General features: G+C 38.0%; 1 protein-coding gene across 3 annotated transcripts in view; it reads left to right on the plus strand.

The window, feature by feature from the left end:
- The window catches only part of LOC149101051 (uncharacterized), a 68,212-nt gene that overhangs the window by 26,208 nt on the left and 15,647 nt on the right, over window positions 1–26,357 (plus strand). Inside the window, exons 2-8 of one of the 3 annotated variants that reach the window (XM_089276166.1) lie at window positions 1,126–1,677; window positions 4,081–4,149; window positions 5,595–9,125; window positions 9,978–10,058; window positions 10,483–10,809; window positions 11,456–11,731; window positions 13,083–14,342. In XM_089276166.1, coding sequence (XP_089132292.1) covers window positions 1,126–1,677; window positions 4,081–4,149; window positions 5,595–9,125; window positions 9,978–10,058; window positions 10,483–10,809; window positions 11,456–11,731; window positions 13,083–13,084 — 4,838 coding nt within the window. In that variant the 3' untranslated portion in view covers window positions 13,085–14,342. Of the gene's footprint in view, window positions 1–1,125; window positions 1,678–4,080; window positions 4,150–5,594; window positions 9,126–9,977; window positions 10,059–10,482; window positions 10,810–11,455; window positions 11,939–13,082; window positions 14,343–26,357 lie in introns of those variants that run through there. The other 2 variants (XM_089276165.1, XM_089276164.1) reach the window with 2 other exon arrangements.

Here is a 26,357-nt window from a genome sequence, read left to right on the forward strand (position 1 = left end):
ACACGTAATTCAAACACAAGCACAAACACTATGATGAATGCACAGTAAATTTGATGCTGTTTACCAAGCTAGAGGCAGCAAGTTTGCGCACAAAAACAGGAAAACACCAACTACACATATCAACCTCTTCTCTGATGAGCAAAACCCACCAAGCCGCCATTTTGATGCACTGATATGCAATGTATACTTTTGTCCATCCTCAGGTCTTCAAATACATTACAAATACATTAAATTAATAGCTGTTATTGCAGTTGAATCTGCGGTCAAATATTCTTTTGTTTCAAAAGGCATGCAAACGAGGCGAAAAGGTCAATACCCGTTCGCCTTGTTTGTGTGTCAGGCGGCTGATAACTGCAATAACAGCTATTAAAGGGGTGTATGGAATAAAGCCCTAAGTGACTTTTGGAAAACTTTGAGGTAACCTACATTGAAATACTTTCCAGCCATTGAACTTTACAGTTTTCTCTGGTTTTCATTGTTGTCTAAAAGGACCTAGTAATAATTAAGAGTTCTTTTTAGACAATAATTAAGACCAAAGTAAACCGTGAAAATAGCTGGTAGATACATGTACATGTATTTCAATCCTGGCTACTTCAGAATTTTCCAAAAGTCACGCAGGGCTTTATTCCACGCGCCCCTTCAATATATATATTTGGTTCAGCTCATTTAAAGTTCAGCGTCTGAATCGAAACTGGTCCTCAGCCGTTATTCCTGGTTGAGCAGGACATGAAAAACAGCTAAGCCTGTTTAAATTCAATCTGCAGTTACCAATTGATTCAGACGCTGTACTTTACATGAACTTGATTCAGTGAATTTGATTCGGCTCATGTGAAGTATGGAGTCTGAACTGGGCCTTAATTAGATGCGTTTTGTTGAGAATTAAGTATACATTTACACCAGTTCTCCCGTCTGGTTGTAATATTTTAGGAAGTGCTAGTTGGAAATCTTTTTTCTAGATGAATTGATTTTTCACAGTGGGTTACAGTGAAAAAGGATATATATTATTGATCACTTGCTTAATTCCCTTTACATGTCTGCCTGATGATAAAAGTAAATATATATCAACTAATAAAAGATTTAAAAACAAAATGTGGAATATTATTCAAAAAAATTTCTTTTTATCAGCTTTGAAATTAAAGATTGATGTGGAAACCATGAAACCTACTGAACACAACACCGAGGATAGAACTCCTGTTTTAACTGTAGAATCAGGGGGATCAGGAAATATTGGGCAACATGGTGCATCTGCAGTACCTGTGTCATCAGGACAGAGCAAGTCTTCACATATAAATTCTGAAGCTCCCCAAGCACCCAATTCCATTCCTACAGAAGGAGAAGTCTTACGTTTAATTGCTATCAACTATCTGCGGGTGAAACCATTTAGTTGCGAGAACGACTGTGATGATTTTTTGACTTACATGGAAACAATTGGAGGCCTTATTACAGATGTTCAGACAGGAAGTTTGCTGATAACAGTGAAGTGTGATTCACTCCGGACCTTGGAGAGACTGTGGGAAGATTATTCATCCGGCCATCTTGGTGAAGTGATTCAAAAAAGCTTTGCCACAGAAAAGATCTTGACAGAATTTAGCCTTGCTGAGTTGAAACTAAAAACAACAATTTCAGAAAAAGAGTATGAAGCATGCAAAGCATACTTTGAGAAAGATCCATCTAAAGGTTAGTTTAAGTTTCTTTTTTTTTTGCGCAATTATAACGCAGTTGAACCCTCACCTTCAGGGAAATGGGAGGGAGCCACTTTGAAGGAGTTGGCTGCTTAGTAATTGCTCAGTGAACTTAGAATCACATCAAGACAATGATAGTAAAATGTTCACGTGTTGAACGTTTTTATCAGTAGACAAAAATGATTCTACATATTTCAGAATGCTATCTGTCATTGTCTTTCCCAAAACAAAGCCTAACAAAGCCAAGCTATAGCTAAGACTATTACATGTATTTTCCATGTTCTATGTTTAACAACTGTTCTTTTACTCAAAATCTCAACAGTCTCAATCAGAAAATCTTGCTTACAATGTATCTATAATTACCTTTGCTCTGCTCACTGAGCTGAGAGTGAAAGCATGACTGCTTCGATTTCTTTGGCATTGATGCCCCTTTGGCACATGTGGAAGCCTGAAATCCAGCCTTTTGGAAATGTCCCCAGCATTTGATGACCCCTTGATCTCCTACTACTCCACTGCTTTCATCATGCCTGGAAAATAGAGGATATTACATGGCTGCTTGCACATACGAAATTTCTCTTCGAGTTTTGAAGAATATTTCATGAGTGAGCACAGCGAATGAGTGAAATATTTGTCAGCACGAAAAGAGAAATTTCGTATCTCCAAGTGGCCATGTAATGTTCTGTTTATTACATGAACACCAATGAAATCCCAAACCATTTCACTATTGCTGCGAAAGGCACTATTTACTATGTAATCATAGCAACGGTGATCTTTTCACACATGAAGATAACATGTTTTCGAGTGTGAAGATATCATATTTTTATGCAAAAGCTTACCTGGTATTTTATTGGTTTTTGTATAATGAAGGTAATTATAATTCATCAAATCTTTTCCCTTGCTTGCGATGGTCTGAACATGTCACATGACCGAATGCTCCCAAGCTAAAACTGGGGAATATCCCAGATTATTTTTTTCTCAAGCAAATGAACGGGCCGGAATCCTAAATCCTTGCATTTGATTGGCTAATCACGCACACGTTACTGGTCTAGCTTTTTACGATACGGCCCACAGATTTTTTCCCCGCTGTAGCAATTACGGCTCCTAAATTTCGCTCCTAAAAGTTAGCGGCAATTGTCAATCTTTTGCCTTTTTTACACCTCCATTGACAATTAGTCCACGCAAGTTTATCTCAATTAAATTGAGTGTTTCGAATTTGTAAGAGTTTGTCTGGTTGTTTGTAACTGGGCGCTGCAATGGCGCGTAATCCAGTGTTTCTCTCGCCGTAAAATTTGAATCAATTTCAGTCGAGTTTACCTCTCTGATCGTGGCTGTATTTAAGAGAATTTCTGTGGAATAGTTAAAGAATTTCCTCGCCTTCTGCTATTCAATTTACAATAAAAAAAGCTTGATTTCAAGTGATTTTAATAGCAATGACTGACAAATTGTTTTTATAGTAAAACTTTCAACTTAGCACGAAATTTCGTACCGGAAAAACAATTTTGGAGAACGTAACTGGTGAAATAAATGCAACTAACGTAAAGTAGTTCGAAATAAATCTGTTCGTTAATACATCTTTCTTTGTCTAGTATCTGTTACCCGCTCGTTGCCAAGATTTTTTATATATTGTGAGTAGATGATGTGCAAGCTGATTCAATGACAAAGTTGCATAAGCAAACCCATTTGTAATTAAAACCGATTTACTGCAGGAAAAAACATAAACATGTTATATAGTGAAAAACTGTGACCTCAGGCTTGAAAATGCTACCCTCGGCCTGCGGCCTCGGACAGCATTTTTAAGACCTCGATCACAGTTTTTCACTATACGGACCTCCCAGCTGGCAAATAAGGTATATATATTTCGGCGCCAAATGGAAGCTATTGTTTATATAATTATGTTTGAAACACTTGAAATGCAGCTTCACTTTGACTTGGACATTTGAATGTTTACAGCTCAGCAAGGTCAAATGTTTTTTTTTTTTTGAAGTTGACCGCTGTTCAAGCACAGGTTTTTGATTGGATCACAGGCTAAACTCGGGTTAACTTATTGCAATCAGGGGCTCTGCTTTTAGGCTTGGCTAAATCTATACATTATGTAACTGATCGGCCAAGATTAGCCCAATACTACCCGCGGATTGGTCCATACTTGCATATTTTCTCTGGAAATTGAAATAAAGTCTGCATGTAAAGTGTGTCTTACAGGAAAATGTGATTAACCAGTGCTAAGTGAGACATTATTACATACAGTACACATCTTTAGAGCATTTTTCCTTCAGAAAAAAAAAATGATAAAGTATTGAACATTTATTGTTAAATACTCTACTAAACTCAGAACAAAATGATAAAGTAAGTTTATCTGCAACGAGTTTCCCGAAATTCCAATCTTTTTTATACTTCTCAGACAATGCCAATCACAAGGAATTTAATCGTCAAGAAAGCCAGGATGTTGCAAGCAGCAGTAGAAACCCAGGTATAAACATGGCATTAGTTTTAGTCTTTATCAACTGTTTCACTGAATCACTTCACAATTAAGCATTTTAGTAATTGCATCAGCCATGAACAAATGCCACGTCCATTAATAGTCTCTAGCAATTTAGCCAAGACGATATGATGTCAAGCGTACGTGGCGTTATACTCGCTAAAAAAGTAGACGACACTTTTAATATAATTTAATCAATGTTGTTTATTGAGTACAGTTCATTTGGTTAATCTGATACTGAGCTAAACAGCGTATAGTCTAGTGCAAGAATAAATATGACAAGGAAACAAAATGACTCTCCATTTCTCTCCACTAATGCATTTCCTTTGAGCGAGGCTTCAAGAAAGTTACTGGTTGGTTTAAAAGACACGTAAAGGAAATGTCCAAGTACATGTAAACGAGTGCTTAGATGGTTTGTTTCTTAGCTGCTCTGCAGAATCTATGTTTCAAGTGCGGGTCTCCATCTAATGAGGAACTGCATCTTTTGGCACGAGAAGTTGGTCCCAAGTGGAAAGTTCTAGGCCGACAACTGCGCATAGCAGACTCCGATCTGAACAGAGTCGAGGATGACAGTGAAGGCCAATATGAGCAATGCTACCGCATGCTGAAAAGATGGACTGAGGTGCAAGTTAACCCGCCAACCTACGAAGATCTCGGGCAAGCCTTACAGCACGATGCTGTCGAAAGGCCTGAGCTGGCGGAAAAGTACTGTTGTCAAGACGGTGGAGAAGAATTTGTTGAAATCCCCAGCCGTAAGTAGTAGGCATTGGCATGAGCATAGTTACATGTCTTGGAGTCATAAGGCCGTAATTATGCATGTATAATGATTTAGTTGAAACAACTAAGACGATCTTTGATCAGTGAGTCCAGCAGTATAATTATTAATTACAAGACTATTGAAATTATCTTTACCTCGATTTCTAGAAGCTCACTTAATTCAGCATTCCATGTAATCCCCGTTCCCGAGATCATTTCGATATTGTTTTACCGATTGCGCCTGGAGGCCTGCCAAAAGTCGAGGAAGTCGATAGTTATTAAACTGTAAAGTGCAACCCATTGATGTCTAAAGGAATTTTTTTTTTAACTTACGTGTTCTCACAAAAATAAATTTAAGGGTTTAGTCTTTACGTCTACGATGCTACTTAACATTGCACTGCAATTTTGTACCCTTCTTAAATGTGTTGTTGTTGTTTCGTTTTCTTTCCTTTTTTTTTTTTTTTTTTCGGCTGTACATTTTGGAAAATCTCGATCTGTTTATCACTATTGTTTGCTTTTAAATATTAAAATCCAGCAAAGAAGAACCTTAGCAGTTCTAACAATTTCAACCTTAAATTATACAACCTCGAAACCAATTGGGGAAAGTATGTTTTGGGCTGAGAGATGTCGAGAAAATCAGGAAACCAAAAGTTGAATCGTGATTCTGTATTTCTCACCAGCTACCCCTAACGTGGTATTTAGAGAAGGAAGGCCACGCCTAGAGGAGGTCGTCAGTCTTGCACATAAGATAAGAGTCACGAATAATGCTCTAGAAGAAGACGTTAAGAGTTTAGTTCGCCTAAATGCACACGGGAAGAAGGAACTATGTCTGAAAGGAAGAAAACTCGCCCAAGTTCCTGATGCCCTCACAAAAATGACCGATTTAGAAGTTCTCGATCTCTCAGACAACGAACTAGCGGAAGTGCCGGAAGGGTTGAAGAATCTAAACCAGCTTACAACTTTAGTGCTGAGTGGAAATAAACTGGAGGAGCTGCCCCGTATTGTTTGTCAGTTAAAAACGTTGAGAACATTGGACGCGGCATACAACACAATTTCAAGATTACCTGAATCAATATCAAATCTTGATCAAGTCACCACACTTAATCTGAGCTACAACGAGCTCGAAGAGATTCCGAAAAACCTGTGTAGGTTAAAGAAGCTAACTACTCTAGACATAACATCCAACCCAATCGAAGGAATCACAAAAGAGATCACGAATCTGCGCCTGCTCTCAACACTTCGGATAGCAGGAACCAAGCTAAGAGAATTACCGAGCTTTCTTTGTCATTTGAAGAGGCTTGTCAATCTGGACGTGTCCCGAAATGAAATTTCCAGACTGCCTGAAACCTTATCTGGTTTAAGCCAGCTTCAAACCCTAAACTTGAGCACGAACAAGCTGGACGAACTGCCGGAGACCCTTTTCCTTCTGAAACATTTGACAACCCTTGACATATCATGGAACTCTTTAAAGAAAATACCGAAGAACATAGAACAGTTGCATCAATTGAATACTCTTCGTTTAGAAGGAAACAACTTATTTGAATTACCTGAAGCCATTGGTCAGCTGGAAAAGTTGACGACATTAGACGTGTCGCTCAACCGTCTAGTGTCCCTGCCTAGAGCGATAGCATGTCTGACTCACCTAAAAGTGCTTCTGATGAGCTGTAACAAGCTACATTTGCTGCCAAATGGTATTTTCCGGTTGAAATCGTTGTTAACACTAGATGCAGGGTACAACGAAATCCAGAGACTTTCTGATCGTATAGCAAATCTCACCGAATTAACCTCGCTTCAACTAGCGGGCAACGAACTGACCGAAATCCCTGAGTCTGTTTTGAAGCTGACAAAGCTAACAACCTTGAATGTGTCTGACAACTGTCTTACAACGATTCCAGAAGGCATCGCAGACCTTTGTCAACTCAATTCACTAGATCTGGCGAGGAATCATCTACAGAATTTGCCGATGGAGATTTTCCACCTTAAAAACCTAACAACACTAATCCTCTCATCGAACCAGCTGAATAGGTTAAGCGACGATATTATCAACCTCGATCAACTTACTACACTTGATGTTTCCGACAACCGCTTAGAAGAGCTACCAGAAGCTATTTTCAAGCTGACAACGCTTTCGACATTGAAGCTGTCATCAAACCAGTTGAAAGAAATACCCGAAGATATCATAAATCTCGCTTATCTTACTACACTGGAACTGTCACACAATCGCTTGACAGAGCTCCCAGAAGCTATTTTCCAGCTAAAAATGCTAACAACGCTAACTTTGTCTTCGAACCAGCTGCAGAGAATGAATGAAGATATCAGCAATCTACAGGACCTTACCACACTTGATGTGTCTGGCAACCGCTTGAAAGAGCTACCAGAGACACTATGTCAGTTAAAACGGCTAACTACACTTTGTGTATCACAAAATCAACTGAAGAAGTTGCCTCTTGGCCTTGATACGTTACGAAATCTCACATCGTTGCAAGTTGAGAAAAATCCACAGCTGAAGTTTCCTCCCGTTGATGTTTGGCAGCATGGATTATCAAGCATTATGACATACCTACACGAAATAAGAAAAGGAAAGGCATTCCATCAAAAGGTTGTCCTTCTGGGCTCGAGCGGAGCTGGCAAAACCAGTTTGGCCAACACTTTAGCACAGAACAAACCATCCTGCGTTGAAGAAGAAGACCGAACCATCGTACTGGATAGGATCCCTTGGGAAATTGACGTGAACGAGACACTGCTGGACGTGTCAATGATCGACTTTGGAGGAGATGACATCTACAAGATAGTGCATCATCTCTTTTTAGATGAAAGTTCCCTAGTGCTCCTTGTGGTTAATTTGGCGCGATATTCTGAGGAGACCTTCTTGAGAGACATGGGCAGTTGGATAAATGTGTTGAAGACCCGCGTACCTGAAGCTCGAGTCGTTTTGGTAGGAACACATGTCGATTGCCTAGAGAACAAAGAGGAAATGTTCTCGAAATTGGAAATGGTTAAGGAGCACTTTTCCTTTCATTTCAAGGACGGCCAACTGAAGTCTGAAGACTTTGTTATATTGTCCTCTAAAGATTTCAAGGGTATACGCGATTTAAGGAGCTGTATTCTGGACTTTGTCGTTAAGAATGGAAAGGTCATTCCTTCCAATTGGGTGCACATTTACAATGACCTGCAGAATTCCGAAGTGACTAAGAATCGACCATTTCTGACTTTTGACGTTGTTAGGCAGCTGGTCGATTCCAGAACCAAAGGCGTTGCGGAAATATTCATGAGATTGTTTAAATCCAAGGATGAGTCAACAAAGACAATGTTAAGCTTTTTCCATAACGCAGGGATTTTGCTGTGGTACCAACACTCAGACGAGCTCAAGAAGTTTGTGTTCCACCGTCCAGAGTTCCTGACGGAAGTTATGAAGGTTGTCTTTTCAGACAAGGTGGCCACCGGTTCCCTAACTTTTGGGGGTAGTATTAGACACTTCCTTACTTCAGATTCTTTCGAGGAGGCAAAGCAAGATTTGCTAAGACGAGGGATCCTGTCACGGGCGCTCTTGAAGGGTTTATGGAGAGACCACCGGATTGAAGAAGATGTGTTTGATGCCATGATCGACTTGTTCACTCACCTTGACTTGTGCTATCCAATGGAAAAGGAAGGTCATCGAGACGGGCTTCGTTTTCCTTGGTTCTTGACCGACGACGTCCCAGAGGTGTGTTATGTAAAGAAATTGATGCACGAGGCCCCTTGTTTGGGATCTCATCGTTTGTCTCTGAAATACGTGTATCCGTTCATGTGTCCGCCGCCGCTCTACCACAACTTCGTGGTACGCCTTCATCGTCATGTACAAGACTTGAAAAGTCGACACGATTGGAAGGACGGAGTATATGCACAGGTGAAACAATCCCAGGTGTTGGTTCACAAATCCTTCAAAGGAGCAGAATCCAGTATAACAGTGGCTGTCGAGGGACTGGATTTACTTGAGCTATGGACGATACTCCTTGCTTGCCACGAAGGATTAACACACTTGATGGCACAGTGGCCTGGATTGAGGTGGGAGTGCTCGATTGTTTGTCCTCACTGCACACGTGTGAGTATTCAGGAACCTGGCAACTTCCCTATGTCAAATTTGGACCAACGCAAGTGCCCCAAAGGACACGTGACGTGTTATCGCCATGATGAGAAGGTTCCCGCGTGTTTAGTGTACCCTTTGAGACCAGGTAAGTCCAGTATGTAGTTGTGCAGGTTTGGTAGTGACAACACGAAGCGATATCATACAAGATCTAGCTTTTTCATTTTGAATTAATTCCGAAGTCATGAAAATGTGATTCTCAATTCGAATTGCAAGATATAAGCTGGCGAATCGTTCTTTACAGTATTTGCCTCATTAGAATAAGAGATTCATTTTCTGATCGAGCTACAAAAATATCAGTTCTGAATCTTGAAAAAGCATAGCACGATTTTATGTCCGGTTTATCACATACCTTTTTGTGTGATGCAGGCTTAAAAACACATTATCCTTCAAAGATTTTGTCTGTGCTCGTTAGCGCTTTTGCCACCCAGAAATTTTCAAGTGTTTGAATGCCAGCGTCTCCTTCCATATTAGAGCTAACAATTTCATTATGTTCTATTAAGTTTCTCTTCATATCTACAATGTATCGTAATGCCTCCTCTATGCAAAGTCGTATATACTAATGAAGCCGCAAATTGTAAACTATGATGTAAGCAAAGATCGATGGAAACCGCAACAAGCCCATTATTTGCTCCTTATATATAACTGATCGCCTAGATTAGCCGAATATACTACCCACGGATTAGTCCATACTTCTCTGGAAATTGAAATAAAGTCTGCATGTAAAGTGTGTCTTATAGGAGAAGGTGATTAACTAGTACTAAGTGAGACAATAATATATACAGTACACATCTTTAGTACATTTTTCCTTCAAAAAAATGATAAAGTATTTATTGAACATTTATTGTTAAATATTCTATGATAAGAGCAAAATGACAAAGCAATATCGTTTATCTGCAACGATTTCTCTCAAATTCCAATTTTTTTTTATACTTCTCAGACGACCCCAAACACCGGCAAGTATTGAAAGAATTCAATCGTCAAGAACGCCAGGATGTTGCAAGCAGCAGTAGAAGCCCAGGTATGAACATGGCAGTCTTTTTAGTCTTTATCGATTGTTTAGTGAATAACATCACAATTAACAATTTAGTAATTGCACCAGCTATGAACAAATGCAACGTTCATTAATAGTGTCTAGCAAATTAGCCAGCACGATATGGCGTCGAACGAACATGGCTTTACACTAACTTGTATAATTTCATAAGTCCAAAAAATAGACGGAACTTTTAATAACTTAAGCGATGTTGTTTACTGAATGCAATAGTATCAATAGCATCAGGTTGCTCTGATAGCTAAACAGCGTAACTGGTTCAAGAGTAAGTATGACAAAAAGGTATCTTAATTATTCGCTGTTTCTCTCCACTAATGCATTTCCTTGCACGTAACCTCAGGTCTGGTTGTTGTAGAAGAAACGTAATAGGACTGTCCATGATTTGTTTTTTTAGCTGCTCAGCGGAATCTTGTTTTCAAGTCCGGGTCGCCTTCTGTTGATGAACTACATCTTTTGGCACTAGAAGTTGGTCCCAAGTGGAAAGTTCTAGGCCGACAATTGCGTATAGCAGATTCCGATCTGAACCAGGTCGAGGCTGACAATGAAGGCCAATATGAGCAATGCTACCGCATGCTGAAAAGATGGACTGAGGTGCAAGTTAACCCATCAACTTACGAAGACCTCGGACAAGCCTTACAGCACGATTCTTTCGGAATGCCAGAGCTGGCGGAAAAGTACTGTTGTCAAGACGGTGGAGAGAAATATGTTGAGATGCCCAGCCGTAAGTAGTAGCCATTGGCACGAGTATAGTTACTTGAAGGGAGTCATAAGGCCTTAATTATGGATTTATAATGTTTTAGTTAAAACGACCAAGTAGATATTTGATCAAATAGTATCCAGTAGCACAATTATTAATTACAAGACTAGTAAAATTATCTTTATCTAGATTTCTCAAAGCTCACTTAACACTCCATGCAACCTACGTTCCCGGGATCATTTCAATATTGGTTTATCGAGTGCGCTTGGAAGCCTGACGAGAGTCGAGGAAGTCGGGAGTTATTAATCTGTAAACTGCAACACATTGAGGTGTAAAGGATTATTTTTTTCTTACGTGTTCTCCCAAAAATAACCTTAAGGGTTTAGTCTCAACAGTGCTACTTAACATTGCACTGCAGTGGTTTACCCTTTTTGAATGTGTTGTTGCTCGCTTTCGGTGTTGTTGTTGTTGTTGTTTTCTGCTTATTGTTGTTTCGTTTTTTTTTCTTTTTGGCTTCACGTTTTGGACAATCTCGATCTGTTTAGTAATAATTTCAACCTTAAATTATCAACAACCACGATACCAATTGGGGAAAGTATGTTTTGGGCTGGGAGATTACGAGAAAATCTGGAAACCAAAAGATGAATTGTAATTCTGTATTTCTCGTCAGCCACCGTGGTCTTTAAAGAAGGAAGGCCAGACCCAAAGGAGGTCCTTAGTCTTGCCCATGAGATGAAGAACTGGAAGCAGCTAGGGAGAGCCTTGAAATTGAAAGATCCACAGCTGGACGAAATTGATGGAGACATTAGAGGCCTGTTCGAGAAAAGTTACGCAATGCTCAGAGGATGGATGGAGACTAAAGGCAGCGCCGCGACTTATGCGGAACTGGCAAGAGGACTGGAAATAGTGGGAAGACGGGATCTGATCAGGAATTTCTGCAAAAAATGTGAGTTGCCAAAATTTGTTGTCCGTATAATTTTGAATTATTAATTTAGTTTTGATTTGAAGAGAATAGTGGAAAATTTTAGCCAAGCTAAATTAAAGAACAGCAATTTCCTTTACTATTCACTGACACCAAGGTGAATAATCTTTTAATAATAACCGGCCCTAAAATGCTTTGGCTTTAAGATTGAAAAAAAAAAAAAAACAAAAACGTTTCGAACGAAGAATTCTTCGTGCACGTTACCAAGTGCTGCACGGGAAAAGTCACTTGAGACCATCGAGCAATCATCATGAGTTCTTCCCAGTTTTCTCCAGGTGTAGCAGGTTTTGATGCTACCACTGTTAGTGTTCCTGTTGTTCTGAAGAGAAAGGAGCCGGATAGAGCTTAAGAAACAACAACACTTTGGTCATCACTACGACGACGTGGCTATTTTCGGGCGTGATGAACTGAGATTAGTCGATGAAAACATAAAACCGTCTCATTGTCAGGAATCAGAAGATTTTGTATTTTGAAGTTTAGAAATGGACTGGATGACGGTTGACACCATGCATAACTTTTAAAACTAATCCAACCTTGATTATTGCTGTGTATTTACTAATTTCAAAGAAATAGACAAAATATTTTAACCGTATTTTAGAAAGTTAATGAATGGCACGGTTAGAAATCTCATAGTTGATACAGGAATTGGTCGAATGATCTTATATAGGGAAAATATAGACTTATTTACGAAAAAAGATTTCGTTTAAGTAAATAGCAAGGGATATCCCAGGTTTGAGTAGCCAATAAGAGCGCGTAAAAAGAACTAGTGTTAGGGTGTTGGCAAATAGAAGTGATGCTGTAAAGTGTCGTTTTAGTACACCTGGGAACAGCCACTGGAATATTGCTTGTGGGCAGTGTTTTCTCGTGCATAGCCAATTTGCGATCAGTGACATACAAGACGTATCACGTATTTCATTACAGCTGATTACTCACACCATAATTTGGAAGCCTGTCATTCGACCTTTTCGTTCTGTTTAACAGCCCTCTACACACTAACCTGCAATCAGGTTTTTTTTTGTGGGGGAGGGGGGGGGGGGGGGAGGGATGGAGGGAAGGAAAACCTTCCAAGGGAGAGATAAGGAGGAATGGCATGAGCGCAAGCTATCATCGGCCCATTGTGTTGACCGTCGAATTGGATTTTTCTGAACAACGTGATCACTTTGCACTTCTAATTGAAGACGCATGATAATTCTTCAATACGATTTTAAAGTGAGACTATTCTTATGACAGGTTTGATGTAAGCAACAGGAAGTCAGGGCACTGAAAATCCCAGACATATGGAAGTTGATAAATCACAATTGTTGTTTCTCATCAGAGAGTGGAATGACTATTCATTTGGCTTCCGTCACGTCAGTTGCATTGGAAATTCTACGAGATGTTCAAATCTTGGACATGCACGTTAACGTTGGAAAACGGTTTTATTTATGCAATTGAAAATTAACGAGATTATATCTGCGTCATTGGAGCAGTCTCCGTAACAGACAGGGGGCAAGTACCGTTCTTCACAAAACGTCGTTGAAGAACTCAACGTTAAGATTTAGACTTTTATTGTCTAATCAAAGAATAGCGGGAGCAGTTGAGTGTACTCCGAAGATTGTTACGTCATCATGACGCAATCAGTCGCCTGGCAACTTAGGGAAAAGGTGCTTGGTCCTCTAACTGGTAAAGGAAAAAGCCGTGGCCTTGTGATTTCTCGAGTTAAGTCTTTTCCCCTTACATGTACTTTTAATGTAGTTCGTACGTTCCAAGAAGACAATGAGTTAGTTCAGTCTTTTAGCTAATGGGATAGTTCTCTTATCCTAAATTACTACAGTGTAATTTTAGGTGAATTCTTATTAGTCCAGGGTATCGCGGAAAGAATAAGTTTAAATCCTCTCTGGATGATAGATAGACGAGAGCTATCTAAGACGAATATTTGAAAGTCGAAGAAGACTTGAGGTTACCACAAGGTAAACATTGTGTCTAACGTTAAAGCTTTTGGCTGGTGCAATCAGTGATTTATAGACAACAATTGATAGTTTTACATCCTTTGATCTAGGTGAAAAGTGACAGTTTTCTATAATTTTTTTTGTCGGAAAATGCGACCCCTTGCATGCAAATTTCGTTGGTAATCGCTGTGACAATAAACGTTGATTTTGCTTGTCCGTAGTCATCAATTTTTCTTTTGTTTTATTAGTTTTTTTTTTTTCATTTCCCTTTTCTGGTATGTAGATATAGTTTAAAAATCACGAAAATCATTGTCGCAAAACTTCGTTTTAAACGTCTCTATGAGCATAATTTGTTAGTTCCCCAATCTTATGGGTGTTGTTGAGCGGATGCTCTGTAACTACACTGTTAAATACAATTGATCTGCTTGTGTTTTTCTCTGTCAGGAATTGACATGCCTTGTGTACTGCCATGTTTAAAATAATAATAATAATAATAATAATAATAATAATAATAATAATAATAATAATAATAGATTTGTATAGCGCCATATCCATGGCTCATGGCGCTTTACAGTAAAAAATGTTATTAAAAATAAAATTTACATTAAAAATTTACATCAGTGATAAAAAATTACTAACAAATAAAATAGCTAAGCTGTAAAATTGAAAGTAAAACTAGGAATCATTAAAACCTTTAAATAAAAACTGACTAACTTAACTAAGTGACTAACTAACTAACTAGCTAAACTATCTAATCTACTAATTAACTAACTAACCAAAAGTCTAGTTATAAAATTTGTTAAAAAGATATGTCTTTATACAAGTCTTAAAATCTGATAGCGAGCCGCTCCCTCTTATATTGTTCGGAAGAGAGTTCCATAGGCTAGGTGCTACAAAAGAGAAACACCTATGACCATAGCCTATTAACTTGACAGGTGGTACTTTCAAGAGGTTTTTGGAGGAGGATCGAAGATTTCTGCTTGGTACATAAGGCTCTAGCAGTTCAGTAATGTAATTAGGGGCCTGGCCGTTGAGCGCTTTATAGGTTAAAAGTAAAATCTTATAATTGATGCGCTGGCTTATTGGAAGCCAGTGTAGCTGCTTTAAAACCGGCTTGATATGATCGTATTTCCTTGTTCTAGTGACAACGCGAGCCGCAGCATTCTGGACATTTTGTAGACGATCTATCAAAAATTTTGGTAGTCCATATAGAAGCGAGTTGGCGTTATCTAGTTTGGAAGTGATGAATGCATGTACTAACTTTTCAGTGTCTGCTAGAGATAGACAGACTCTTATCCTGCTAATGTTTCTAAGATGGAAGAAACAGGCCTTGCAGGTACTGGTAACATGCTTTTCCAGTGACATGTACTCATCAAAGATGACTCCAATGTTCTTTGCAGAAGTAGATGGCTCGATCTGTTCACCAGACACATCGACGTGGTCTATTAATGGGGGTGGACGATGTCGTGCGCTTAAGATCAAAAGCTCCGTCTTTCCTCTGTTTAGTTTCAGCTTATTGCACACCATCCACGAGTCGATCTCAGAAACACATGCTTCTATTTTAGCTATAGAACCAGGTTGTTCGGCGTAGTTGGGCTTAAATGAGAGGTAGAGCTGGGTGTCATCAGCGTATAGATGGTAGTTAAGTCCGTGCCGTTTGATGATGTCCTCGATGGGCGATGTGTATAACAAATACAGGATTGGCCCTAAAACGGATCCCTGGGGAACACCGTAGCGAAGTTCTTTCATCTCTGACTTGGTTCCGTCAATCATCACAAACTGCTTTCGGTCTTGAAGATAGGATGGAAACCATTTTAGCGCATTTCCTTTCACGCCGTAGCGTTTTTCCATTCTTTCTAGTAGCAGTTTATGGTCGACGGTATCAAACGCCGCAGACATGTCCAACAGTAGTAGGATAACGCATTTCTGATTATCTATCTCACAGAGGATGTCATTTTGCACCCTCAGGAGAGCAGTCTCCGTGCTGTGAAAGCGTTTATATGCTGACTGAAAAGATTCCTCTAGATCATTATCGCGTAGATAGTCGCTCAATTGACAAGATACTGCCTTTTCAGTTATCTTAGATACAACCTTCAGATTTGAGATAGGTCTAAAGTTTGAATAATCCTCACAGTCCAGGTTGTCCTTCTTCAGCTTCGGTTTGATCATTGCTTCTTTCAGTGTCGCGGGCATAGATGCTGATTGGAGAGACATGTTAACGATGTTAGTTAACACGGGTAGAATAGTTGATTTACATTCCTTAAGAATAGAAGCCGGTAGAGGGTCAAGATCACAGGATTTTTTACCGATTTTGTCCACAAAACTTTCAATCTCTCTTTCTGACATCACCCTGAACTCTGTGAATTCGGCTTGACATGGCTGTTTGTATGCTTCGCAGGACTGGGTACCAGAAGTCACTTCTTTGGATAGCTCCGTTCTTATGGATGCTATCTTCTTGTCAAAAAAGTCGGCAAAATTGTTCGTAAGCACAAACGTTGAGGGTGCGGTCGGATAGCGTCTATCTACTCTGCGGTGTAATAGCTTGTCGACTGCGTTGAAAAGTATTTTTGGATCTGATGCATTCTCTGAAATAATAGATGAATAGTATGAAGCCTTTGCGTCCCTTAGCATTTTGTTCACTACCTGGCACTGGTCGACAAACATCTGTCTGTCGACGCACAGTCTCGACGATCGCCAGCGGCGCTCCAGCCTTCGACGTTTTCTCTTGGCGTTACTAATACCCTCATGGTGCCATGGTGCTGATGGACGGAGAGTTATCATGCGTCGTTTTAAAGGTGCATGCCTTTGAAGTATTTCCGTCAGAGTATTTTCGTATTTTTCAGTGAGGTCCATAAGATCAAAGGCGTTGGTTGTCAGAAGGTCAGATTGCTTTAGGTCGTCATTAAAACTGATTGTACCAGCCAACTTACGCTTCACCCTGACGAGAATCGAACTGCCAGTAGATGCACGTTCTTACAATTTTTCTCTCACAGTTGAACCCCGCTCGAACTCTCAAGGAAAGGGAACAGTAGCTTCGGATAGGGTCTCTTTTCAAACTTTTCGACGAGTACCCCCGTCCTTTTTGTATGGGAGTACTTCTGGGACACAACTTCATAGTATTATTATCGATATCTACGTCTTATCGACTTTTAAATTCTTACAACAAACTAGTGAGATAATCTCACATAGTGCAGAGTGTAATGTATAGCTCTGACGCAGTACTCATGACACAATTCCTGTATATCACCTACCATTCACTCCTGGTTTGTATTGACCTTGCTACATGTAGTCAGCTAGGGATTTTGATGAGACATAATCAAGCAGTGTGTATGTTTGATGTGTGTATTTTCATTCACAGTCCAAGAATAACTTACAATTAATTACCGTTTATTTTATTTATTCAAAAACACGCTGTTTTGAAGGCGTGTTTTTTTACGAAATGTCGCAATTTCTTCGCTGAATTCCACAGGAGTCATCGTTTGTGTGGAAATAATGAATTCTAGGTAAGTTGCACTCAATTCAAATATCCTATTCTCTTAGGTAGGCATTACACTAAGAAAAATGCGCAATGACAGGTCTCTAGACATGGGGGAACCTTATTAACAGAAGCGCCTTTTTTAAAATTTACTGTTGCCAAACACTCGAGAGTACTTGAGTGCTGTTAATCGTATCACTGCAAGAATAGACCCACACACATAACGCGCTTTGCAGAACTTTCTTGCCGATCGACACTAACACAAACTCGTGTGTTTGCTCATGACTCAAACTGATGCCATAAAATATGTTACGATTGGTTAAGAACCTTAAACAAGATATGTTTTCCCTAAGCAATCCCTTAATTGATAAACGCTTCGTTACAGGCAGGCCGTGAAAAAAAAGCAAGAGGATTAGTTTTAACGGCGATTAAGTAATTTGGACATGTCGTGTTTTTTTTCTCATTTATAATCAAATTTATTTTTCCGTTTCAACAGTGTTTGACGTCAGCAGCGCTAAGTTCCAATACCCTCCCCCCCCAACTGAGGTCAAGCATGCACCTTTAATTTCTTCAAACCCTCTCATTTGCCCTGTTTGCAGACCAAGTTCCTCATCTATTAATCCCTGTCATATTGGCAACCCATTTTGAAAGGTTACTAAAAAATTGTGCATTATATTTCAGTGTGCTTTCTCTTTGTAATCTTACGTTAAGATATTTCAATCCCTAAGGAAACGAGAGAACACTTGCAATACTGACAATTTTCAGTAATTCATCACTTTCAATATGCCATCTAAACAAATTGTTCGTAAACAGTAGTGAAATTTCATGCCCCTACACCTAGCCATAAAAGGAAGTCTGGGAACAGGCAATAGCAACAGTGACACTGCCAGGCTGGTGAATTTTACAAGCTAATGAACTCATGTCTAACAATGATGGGTGATAATGAAGCATGGTGCAGTGAAACTGAAGAATCAGACTGTGAGTGACAGTGATAGAGTCAGTGTCGTGAGAGTGATGCTAGTGTCTGTGAACTTGGACCAGATCAGCAAAGAAAAGGTTTTGTACTAGAAATTGACAGAGAGCAACAAGTTTGTGCTAAAAAACTGAAGAAGCTGGCTCAGACCAGTCTTAAAGCCAGCATCTCCTTACAGTACTTGTCAAGAGTTCCTGACTTGTGTATGTGGGAAAGCTCTCTGTAATGACCTATATGGGGAGGCTCAGCTCACGATGAGTACCTTTTTCAGGCTTCAGGTATAAACTTAATGATAGGGATTTCACAAGTTGAGGTGTATGAAAGGGTAGGAAAACCTGTCATTTAGGGATTCCATTCTTCTGGTTCTAAAATGTTGTTGAAAAGCTCTGATTTACTCTCCTCAGCCAGAATGAAGAGATTCTATGATATTATTTATTAACTTCTTCCCAAGAGAATAGAAAAGGGATGCAGTATTCTTAAATAGGTTTGTTAAAGGGGTACATTTACCCTTTTGCAATGTAAGGTCGACAAAAGAGGTGCCATTTCTATCAAAATGGTACAAATGTATACAAAAGGGTAAGGGGTAATGGACCTTGAGATAAGGCCTTTCCATTTAAAACTTTGTAGAATATCCCTCCCCCCCCCCCCCCTCCCAGCTTGTGAAACAAAGATGTTCAAATTATTGTTTTGTGAAAAAAGGCAACTATTAAAAAACAAAACAGTGCCAAGAGATTAAGTGATTGTCAATGCATTTGTATTTTGAATTAAAATGGGTATAACATGATCCTCAAGTATACTATGCAGCTTCACAGAGAGGCCCAAACTGATGATGAAAACATATGTTTTAACACTTAAAATTCTATTTTTGCTTCTTCCCTTGTACCTTGTGATCTTTGTAGGGAAATTCTGAAAAGGTCCCCACCCCCCACCCCCCCCCCCCAAAAAATTCAAATTTTATATACAAATCACTTTTTTATCCTGAAAATGGTCTCAGAGACAACAAAACATTTTTATAGCTAGCTAAACTACTTATTAGGAAAATAAAAATGTTCAAGGAAAGAATGAACAGGAAGAAACAACAAATTAACTTTTTTTTTCAGAAGAGCTACTACTTGTATATTTTTTTAACTTACATGTAGGTCAACATAATTTGTTTTCACAATTTACCACAAAAGAAAACACCACAGAAAGGAGAACTTAATAGTTGTGGCATCTGAGCTACATTTTTAAATGGAAACATTTCCCATAAAAAATTTCCAAATTATATTCTTACCAGTACAACAAAATACCAACTATATTTTGCAAAGAAGTATACTTAATTAATAAAATTGATGTAGTGAAATTTTCTATTTAATTTTTGTACACCTGATCTTACAGAGTGCAACCTTTGGTTTAACTGGTTCACTTTACCGTTAAGGAATTAAATTAAATAAATCACACCAGAGTGGCTTTGTATCTTTATTATAATTCTCATTATCAGCAGAGAAGTCACTCTTGTACACTGGTCCACTGATCAATACTCTTACGTGTATGTTAAACATGGGAAAGCAGGTTGCATCATCTAATCATAACATTGTATGCCTGTGTGGGGTGTATATGCCAGGAGGTAACCACCTAAGAAAAGACAAACATAAATTATGTCATTGTTTCAATGAGTCACCCTAAGTGGGTATTATGCTCATTACCACCTTAATAAACAAGATATATTAAAGTATAATTTTTAACTCCGCTTTAAACTTTTCAAACCTACAGTTTGCTTTCACTTTCAGAGAGGTTCTTAAATTCACAAGCACACCACCCACCCCCCTCAGCCCCAATTCCTACTCTCCCATAGTCAGGATCCCATTTCAACCCTCCAATAAATCAGTAATTTTTTTTTCTAAATTTGGTCTGACTTATAGATTCATCTCCACTCAGCCATGAAAGCAATGGTGGTAGATTTCTGTATATTTGTTGGTCTAGTTCACTATTGTTCTCAGATTCCCACCTCCCTTTTGACAGAATTAAATTCCATTAAAAAATAAACTACAGTAGTTTAATCAAATTAATGCAAAGGCAAACATTGAACCAGAAAATACTATAATTTTGGTATGAACAATACCAAAGTATAACTTACATAATTAATATCACATCTTTTCTATTGTAATTTAAGACAGTGCAGCTACTAATAGATTGACCACAAAAACCTAAAAACATGACTTTAGAAACACGGGTAAGTGAGAATATTGCCAGTTTTGCTTTTGCCACCAACCACTCTGCTTTTAAAAAAAACACATGGAAGATAATGACAAAGCAATAACAAAACCAGCCAACCAACCTCTGGCAATTCAATAAACACACCAAATTCCCCTGCAAAATTCTCTTCAACACCTTACAGTACATGTAAATGTCAGCGGCATAAATTCAACTCAATGATTTGGCATGCTACTATCATCAAATGTTTACCCCTTGATTCAGAATTTTTAGGAGTATCAAATAAAATTCCACTATAGATTACAAATGCTGTTTACCTTAACAAATATTTGCATTAATTCTGGAGATATTTAAGTTTAAAATGTGTAAAATATATGCAAATGAGAGGACTGATGATGTCATACACCAAACCCAATATTACATCAAGTGCAGACCATATATACAGCAGAGATCATTGAAACTTGGTAGCCTTATAGTTCTACAGGCAACACACTAATATGGCTATAAAAATATGTTCCCAATTGGCAACTCAATCTTTTCCAGTCCGCTCTAAACCAATTTCAATAATGCAGTGATTTTCAGCTTGAAAAACATTAATCAAGGCCATGAGGTGGCCAGAAAAGCCTAGAATATCAGGGAAGGTCTGAAATGCAGTCTGTTGCCATGGTAACAAAACTGTTAAGCTCATATTATGTAGCACATCTGCAAATTGCATCATAATAGCACTGTCCCCACTGGAGCCCATGGTTCAGTAGTTTACTTGGACAATAAATTTCATAACTTTCCTGGGGGACTGGATGATCTAAATGGTATGTGTGAGACTCCCAGAATATTTGCAAGAATGTATGACTATCTCTTCACAGGTATTCATTAATAAATAAATAAATAAATAAATAGCCACTAACACTACTAACATGATTGAGTTTGGAAAATATATATATTTTTAGTTTATGATATTTTGAAAAATTCCCCTCTCCCATCTAACATGCTGATCTTCTTTAATTTGGTACTTGAAATTGATAACAAGGAAGCTACACCTTGGCAACTCGTTGGCCAGGATATATTGCACAGTCTTCACATCAGATAATGGGTCTGTACATATTATTTATGTATTTATTAAACAGAGATCTCCCCATCCCATCCCTATGGAAATTCCAATTTTTATTAATACTTTTCTTTAAAAAGTTTGGCTTTTGGGACCCTCCCCATCCCTGGAATTTCCAATAATCTCCTTGGGGTGGGTATGGACATTTTCTAGAACCACACAATAAAACAAGTAAACAAACTTTAAGATAAAATGTTGAAGTATAAGTCAGTGGGACATATATACATATATACATTGATCAACTTATAAAGACTATACACAACTTAAGCAAAGGTGAAATTATAGCCTGAAAAAAAAATTAGGTGTGAACTGGATTCTAACCCATGACCTCTGTGATACCGGTGTGATAACCTAATTAATTAAAGTTCTATGCTACAACATACCAAACTGCTAATTTATTATGAAGTGACACAGCTAAAGGAGAGTTGTCAAGAAATCAACTTTTTTGTGAATTCTAAGATCAATATGAGTCTTCTAAATTTAAGATTATTATACCTAACAAAAGACATACAGTAGGGCACTGCACTGTGTGCTCTCTCTACACACTCTTCCAGGCAGGATAGTAATACATATACATGTACCTTTTTTTTTGTTTGGAATATACTGTTACTGCATGGTCATACAAGGGGTACTAGTTGCTGCTGAGTAGTCTTAAAATAAGTGAACTAAGTTTGACAAAATATAATGTATATTAAATCTGCACCAGTTCAGTACAATTTAATACCAAATTTTAATCAGCCGCAAAAAAAAATTGTTAGCACCAGATATTACATGTACTTTGTGAAGGCTTCTGGAGGGGTTATACTTTTATAAAGTACCTGGCAGCAAGTACTATTTTGATTTACTAAAGCAAGACTGTAGTAACTGCTAAGAAAATGTGTTTTGTACATCCCAGAAAAATTGGGAGGGGGTCAATGCAGCCCTCTTCACAAAAGTTAAACTCTTAACCTATTTTTGACCAAAATCTGTGATTTTCCCTACCCCATTTATGACTGTTGCAGCTGCTACAGTTGCCCTAAACATAAGTTTTGAAGGACTTTTGTTGATGGTCTTATCAATAATGATGAAAATTGAGGTAGCTTATTCTAAAAAACATAACAAATTAAAGACTAGAGGGCAAAAGCCTTACTCTAGAGTATTTATGACCAAAACGGCTGAATAACCATACCCTTTGGGGCTGCACAGCTGTATATAGCACATGGAGGAGAGTCCCCCCCCCCCCCCCCTACCGCTGGGGCAGGAATCAAACTATTATTGCCTTGATAACATAATAAAGATAAAATCTCAAAATAATCAAGAGTTACATATATGCATGGGACTTCACTAACAAAATGATGCCTGTTGCTTGCTGTAAATTGTATATAAATTACTCCTACAATGTGCCAGAATTCTGTTAATCTGGTCATCAACAGGTCACAAAAATCTGACTGTATAATTAATAAATAAGAAAATGACCGACTGAGCTTTTGTTTGAGCCAGAATAGAGTGGCCATAATAACTAGGTGGCTGTGTTAACGGGGGTGGCTGTATAGTGAGGCACATTCCACAGTGGTGATAAAGATGACACTCTCAAACACCAGTACCCATAAAGAGTTTGGACAGTATATTTCGCATAATCAGTTGGAAGAGGAAGAGGGAAAATGGAAAATCTTTTTTGATATAACCCTAAAAAAATATGGCTGTCAAAACTTTTTTTCCTACAACCTCAACGTTAGAGACACCTTATCGACAATAACAACTTCGGATGCCTTTTTAAAAGAACTATTAGGAATCTGGGCGGAAGTTAACTTTGAACCTGAAATAACATCGAAAGATCACTTTCTGGATCAACAACTTTGGCATAACTCCCTAATAAAGATAGCCAACAAAACAGTTTTTTTTTTAAAAATTGGTTCACCAAGGGAATAACTCGGGTGAAACATCTTTTAGGACCGGACAACAACTTTCTCTCGTTAAATGATTTCCGCTGTAAGTATGAAATAGACCCTCGCCCTCTCAGCTTCTACGGATTAATATCGGCTGTAAAGTCTCTTCGGACTGATTCTAATTTTCAAGATTTGCAGAACACCGACCACGAATATGAGCCACTTACAACAAGAATTTTGCAGGTCAAAAAAGCAACTACAATAATATATTAAAAAACTGATTAGTAACAAGAGTTTAACCCCAGAGTCAAATCAAAAGAAGTGGCTAGAGGATTGTGGCCTACCAATAAATGACAACATAAATTGGAATGCTGCTTATCTTTTAGCTAAAAAATGCACAAAGAGCACTAAGCTGATAGAGTTTCAGTTTAAATTCTTACATAGACGTGTACCAACCAATAACTTTTTATTTAGAATAGGTCTACAGGGCGATGAAAAGTGCAGTTTTTGTCACACCTCCTCTGAGTCAATAATTCATCTTTTTTGGTCATGCCGTCAAACATCTCACTTTTGGAATAAACTTACTGAATGGCTGAAAAACTTAAATTTACTTCCTAGAGATTATGCTTTGACAAATATTACTGCTTTGGGTCTGAGGCCAGATATCTCTCAATTTGCGCTTCTTATAAATTACTGCTTTCTCTTAGCACGATATCACATATGGCTCGCTAAAGCAAAAAATGATCATCCAAATCTTACGCTTTTCATATGCACACTAAAATTACAATATGAGATAGAAACAGAAAGTGGAGACACGAAGAAATGGAAACCTCTTACAGGATACATGAGGATTTAATTAATATTTTAGATTATATTTTCTGTAGGGTTATCTATCTCCTACCCATTAATCTATTTCTAATCTCCTGTCAGATGAATAACTCATTTTACTTTTAATGTACCACATGCCTTTGGTCTGTTTTTTTATGTTTCTGTACTACAACCTCAAGCTGTAATGATAACTAGCTATTTTTCTTCTCAGTTTTTTTTTTTTTTCTTTGCCCCTTGTCGTCACTGTATTTCTTAATTGTGTAAGTCGTGTAACTGTATTTGTTAATAATGTAAGTCGTTTAGTTATTGTAATTTAAATAGTGTAAATAATTAGAGCAATATAATGTAAATAGAGTTAGTGTTGTAAGTAAGCATTGGTTTCCCTTGTGTTATTGCAAAAAAAAAAAAAAAAAAGAAATCAAAAGACTATTATACAATGTTAATAAGTAAAAAAGCACAATTTTCTAATAATTCTTTAGTTCTGAAACGCGATATTAACTTAAATGACGATCAATTAGAAGAAGTGTTTCTTCTGCCGCATATTCTGTGTTCTGAGGCTTATGTTAAGACCTTTCAATATAAGGTTCTTAACTTTAGTCTACATACCAATACTAAATTACATAAGACAGGATACATTACAGATGATAAATGCTCTTTTTGCAAGTCGGAACCGGAAACCCTATTGCACCTTCTTTTCAACTGCGTATACTCAAAACGTTTCTGGAAAGATTTTGAATTTTAATTTTACCCTTTATCAAAAGAATTTGTTCATCTTAGCTTGCAAGATGTATAAATAGGCAAATTATATCTTCAGAATGCCCCTTACTAAATTATTTCTTGTTGATAGCCAAACTATATCTATGGGATTGCAGAAGATCTCAAATACTTCCAAACTTAGCTGGGTTTGAGATAAAGATCAAAATTAAATTTGAAACGGAAAAATATATTTGCACAAAGAACTTTAGATCAATTTATCAAAAAATGGGAGACAATTTTCCTGTGTAAACAATAACTGTATTCTAACTATTTGTTGTTTCGCTTTCTTTGTAACTTTCTTTGCCTTTGTGATTGTATTTTAACATAAAAGTATTGTACAGTATGTTTAAGCTAGTATTGTAAGTATGTAACGACATTTTAAGTAATGAGCTATACGGTTTAATTAGTAAGCTGTGTTAGTAAGTAATGTTTACTATTTGTGGTAGTTGTAGTGTTGTAAGTAGCGTGAGTGCTCTAAAAAAAAAGTTTTATCTAATTTTCTTTTTGACAAAAAAAATGAACAATTAACATCCCGGTTTTAAGCTTGTTAGAGGTTCTTGTTACAGCTTTAGTTAAGAGTCTTAAGATCGAAACTAAGAAAACAAAAGCAACGAAGATAGTACAAAAATCTTTTTTTTATTTTTTTATTTTAACAGTGCTTTTGACAGCCAATGAATTAAGACCTTAAAAAATAGAGAATTTCTTAACGGTAGTTAGCTGTGATACAATAACTGCCTTGTCCCCAAGAGTTCCTCCTTGACTGGAGTGAGGTGCCTATCAGAGGGGGTGCCCATGGTGTTGTGGGCCTATACATAGCACTCGGAAATCAGAACGCAGCCTAACCCTTAACCCGTAAACCAAGCTTTTCCGTAGTAAAGTGCGAACGAGTAAACTCTGTTCTTGGGAAACTAGGGACGAGAGCAAAAAAAAAATAAAAACAGACGGAATCAGAGGAAGCTTTGTGGATGTTTTTTGCTCTTGTTCCACTTTTCGCGTAGCCAGAATGCTGAGTGTTTGTTTACGAGAACGCTTGCTACTAACACTTGCTACGCAAGCTACCTAACCATCAAGCACCGCGCTCCTTGTTTCAAGCTCTTCGTGGACGAAGCGCATAGAAACAAGGCAGGCAATACGTTTCGTTTCAGTTACATACATATACATACATAAACTTTATTAACGTGTCTTTATATCTAGCCGATGGGGTAAAAAAAAGCTCTCTACTAATTGGGGACACTTAGTTCTTGAATTTCAAATGACTTACATCAGCAAGAATTTAATCAGGTAAAGACCTTTGCATTCAGAATTAGGCTCTAAGAGCTCTTTTTTGTTAACCGTTGTTTTTGTTAGAATAGTCTGAAATAGCATTCATCTTCTGACCCATCCGCCTTACCCAAAGGGAACGCGAAACAAGAATCTCTATCGCCTGTGCCCAAATGTTGATAAAGCGATACAGCTCAAACAGCCGTC

This window comes from Orbicella faveolata, unplaced genomic scaffold (assembly GCF_042242905.1).
Source record: "Orbicella faveolata isolate gen_17 unplaced genomic scaffold, um_ofav_v1 contig_4, whole genome shotgun sequence".
NCBI lineage: Eukaryota > Metazoa > Cnidaria > Anthozoa > Scleractinia > Merulinidae > Orbicella > Orbicella faveolata.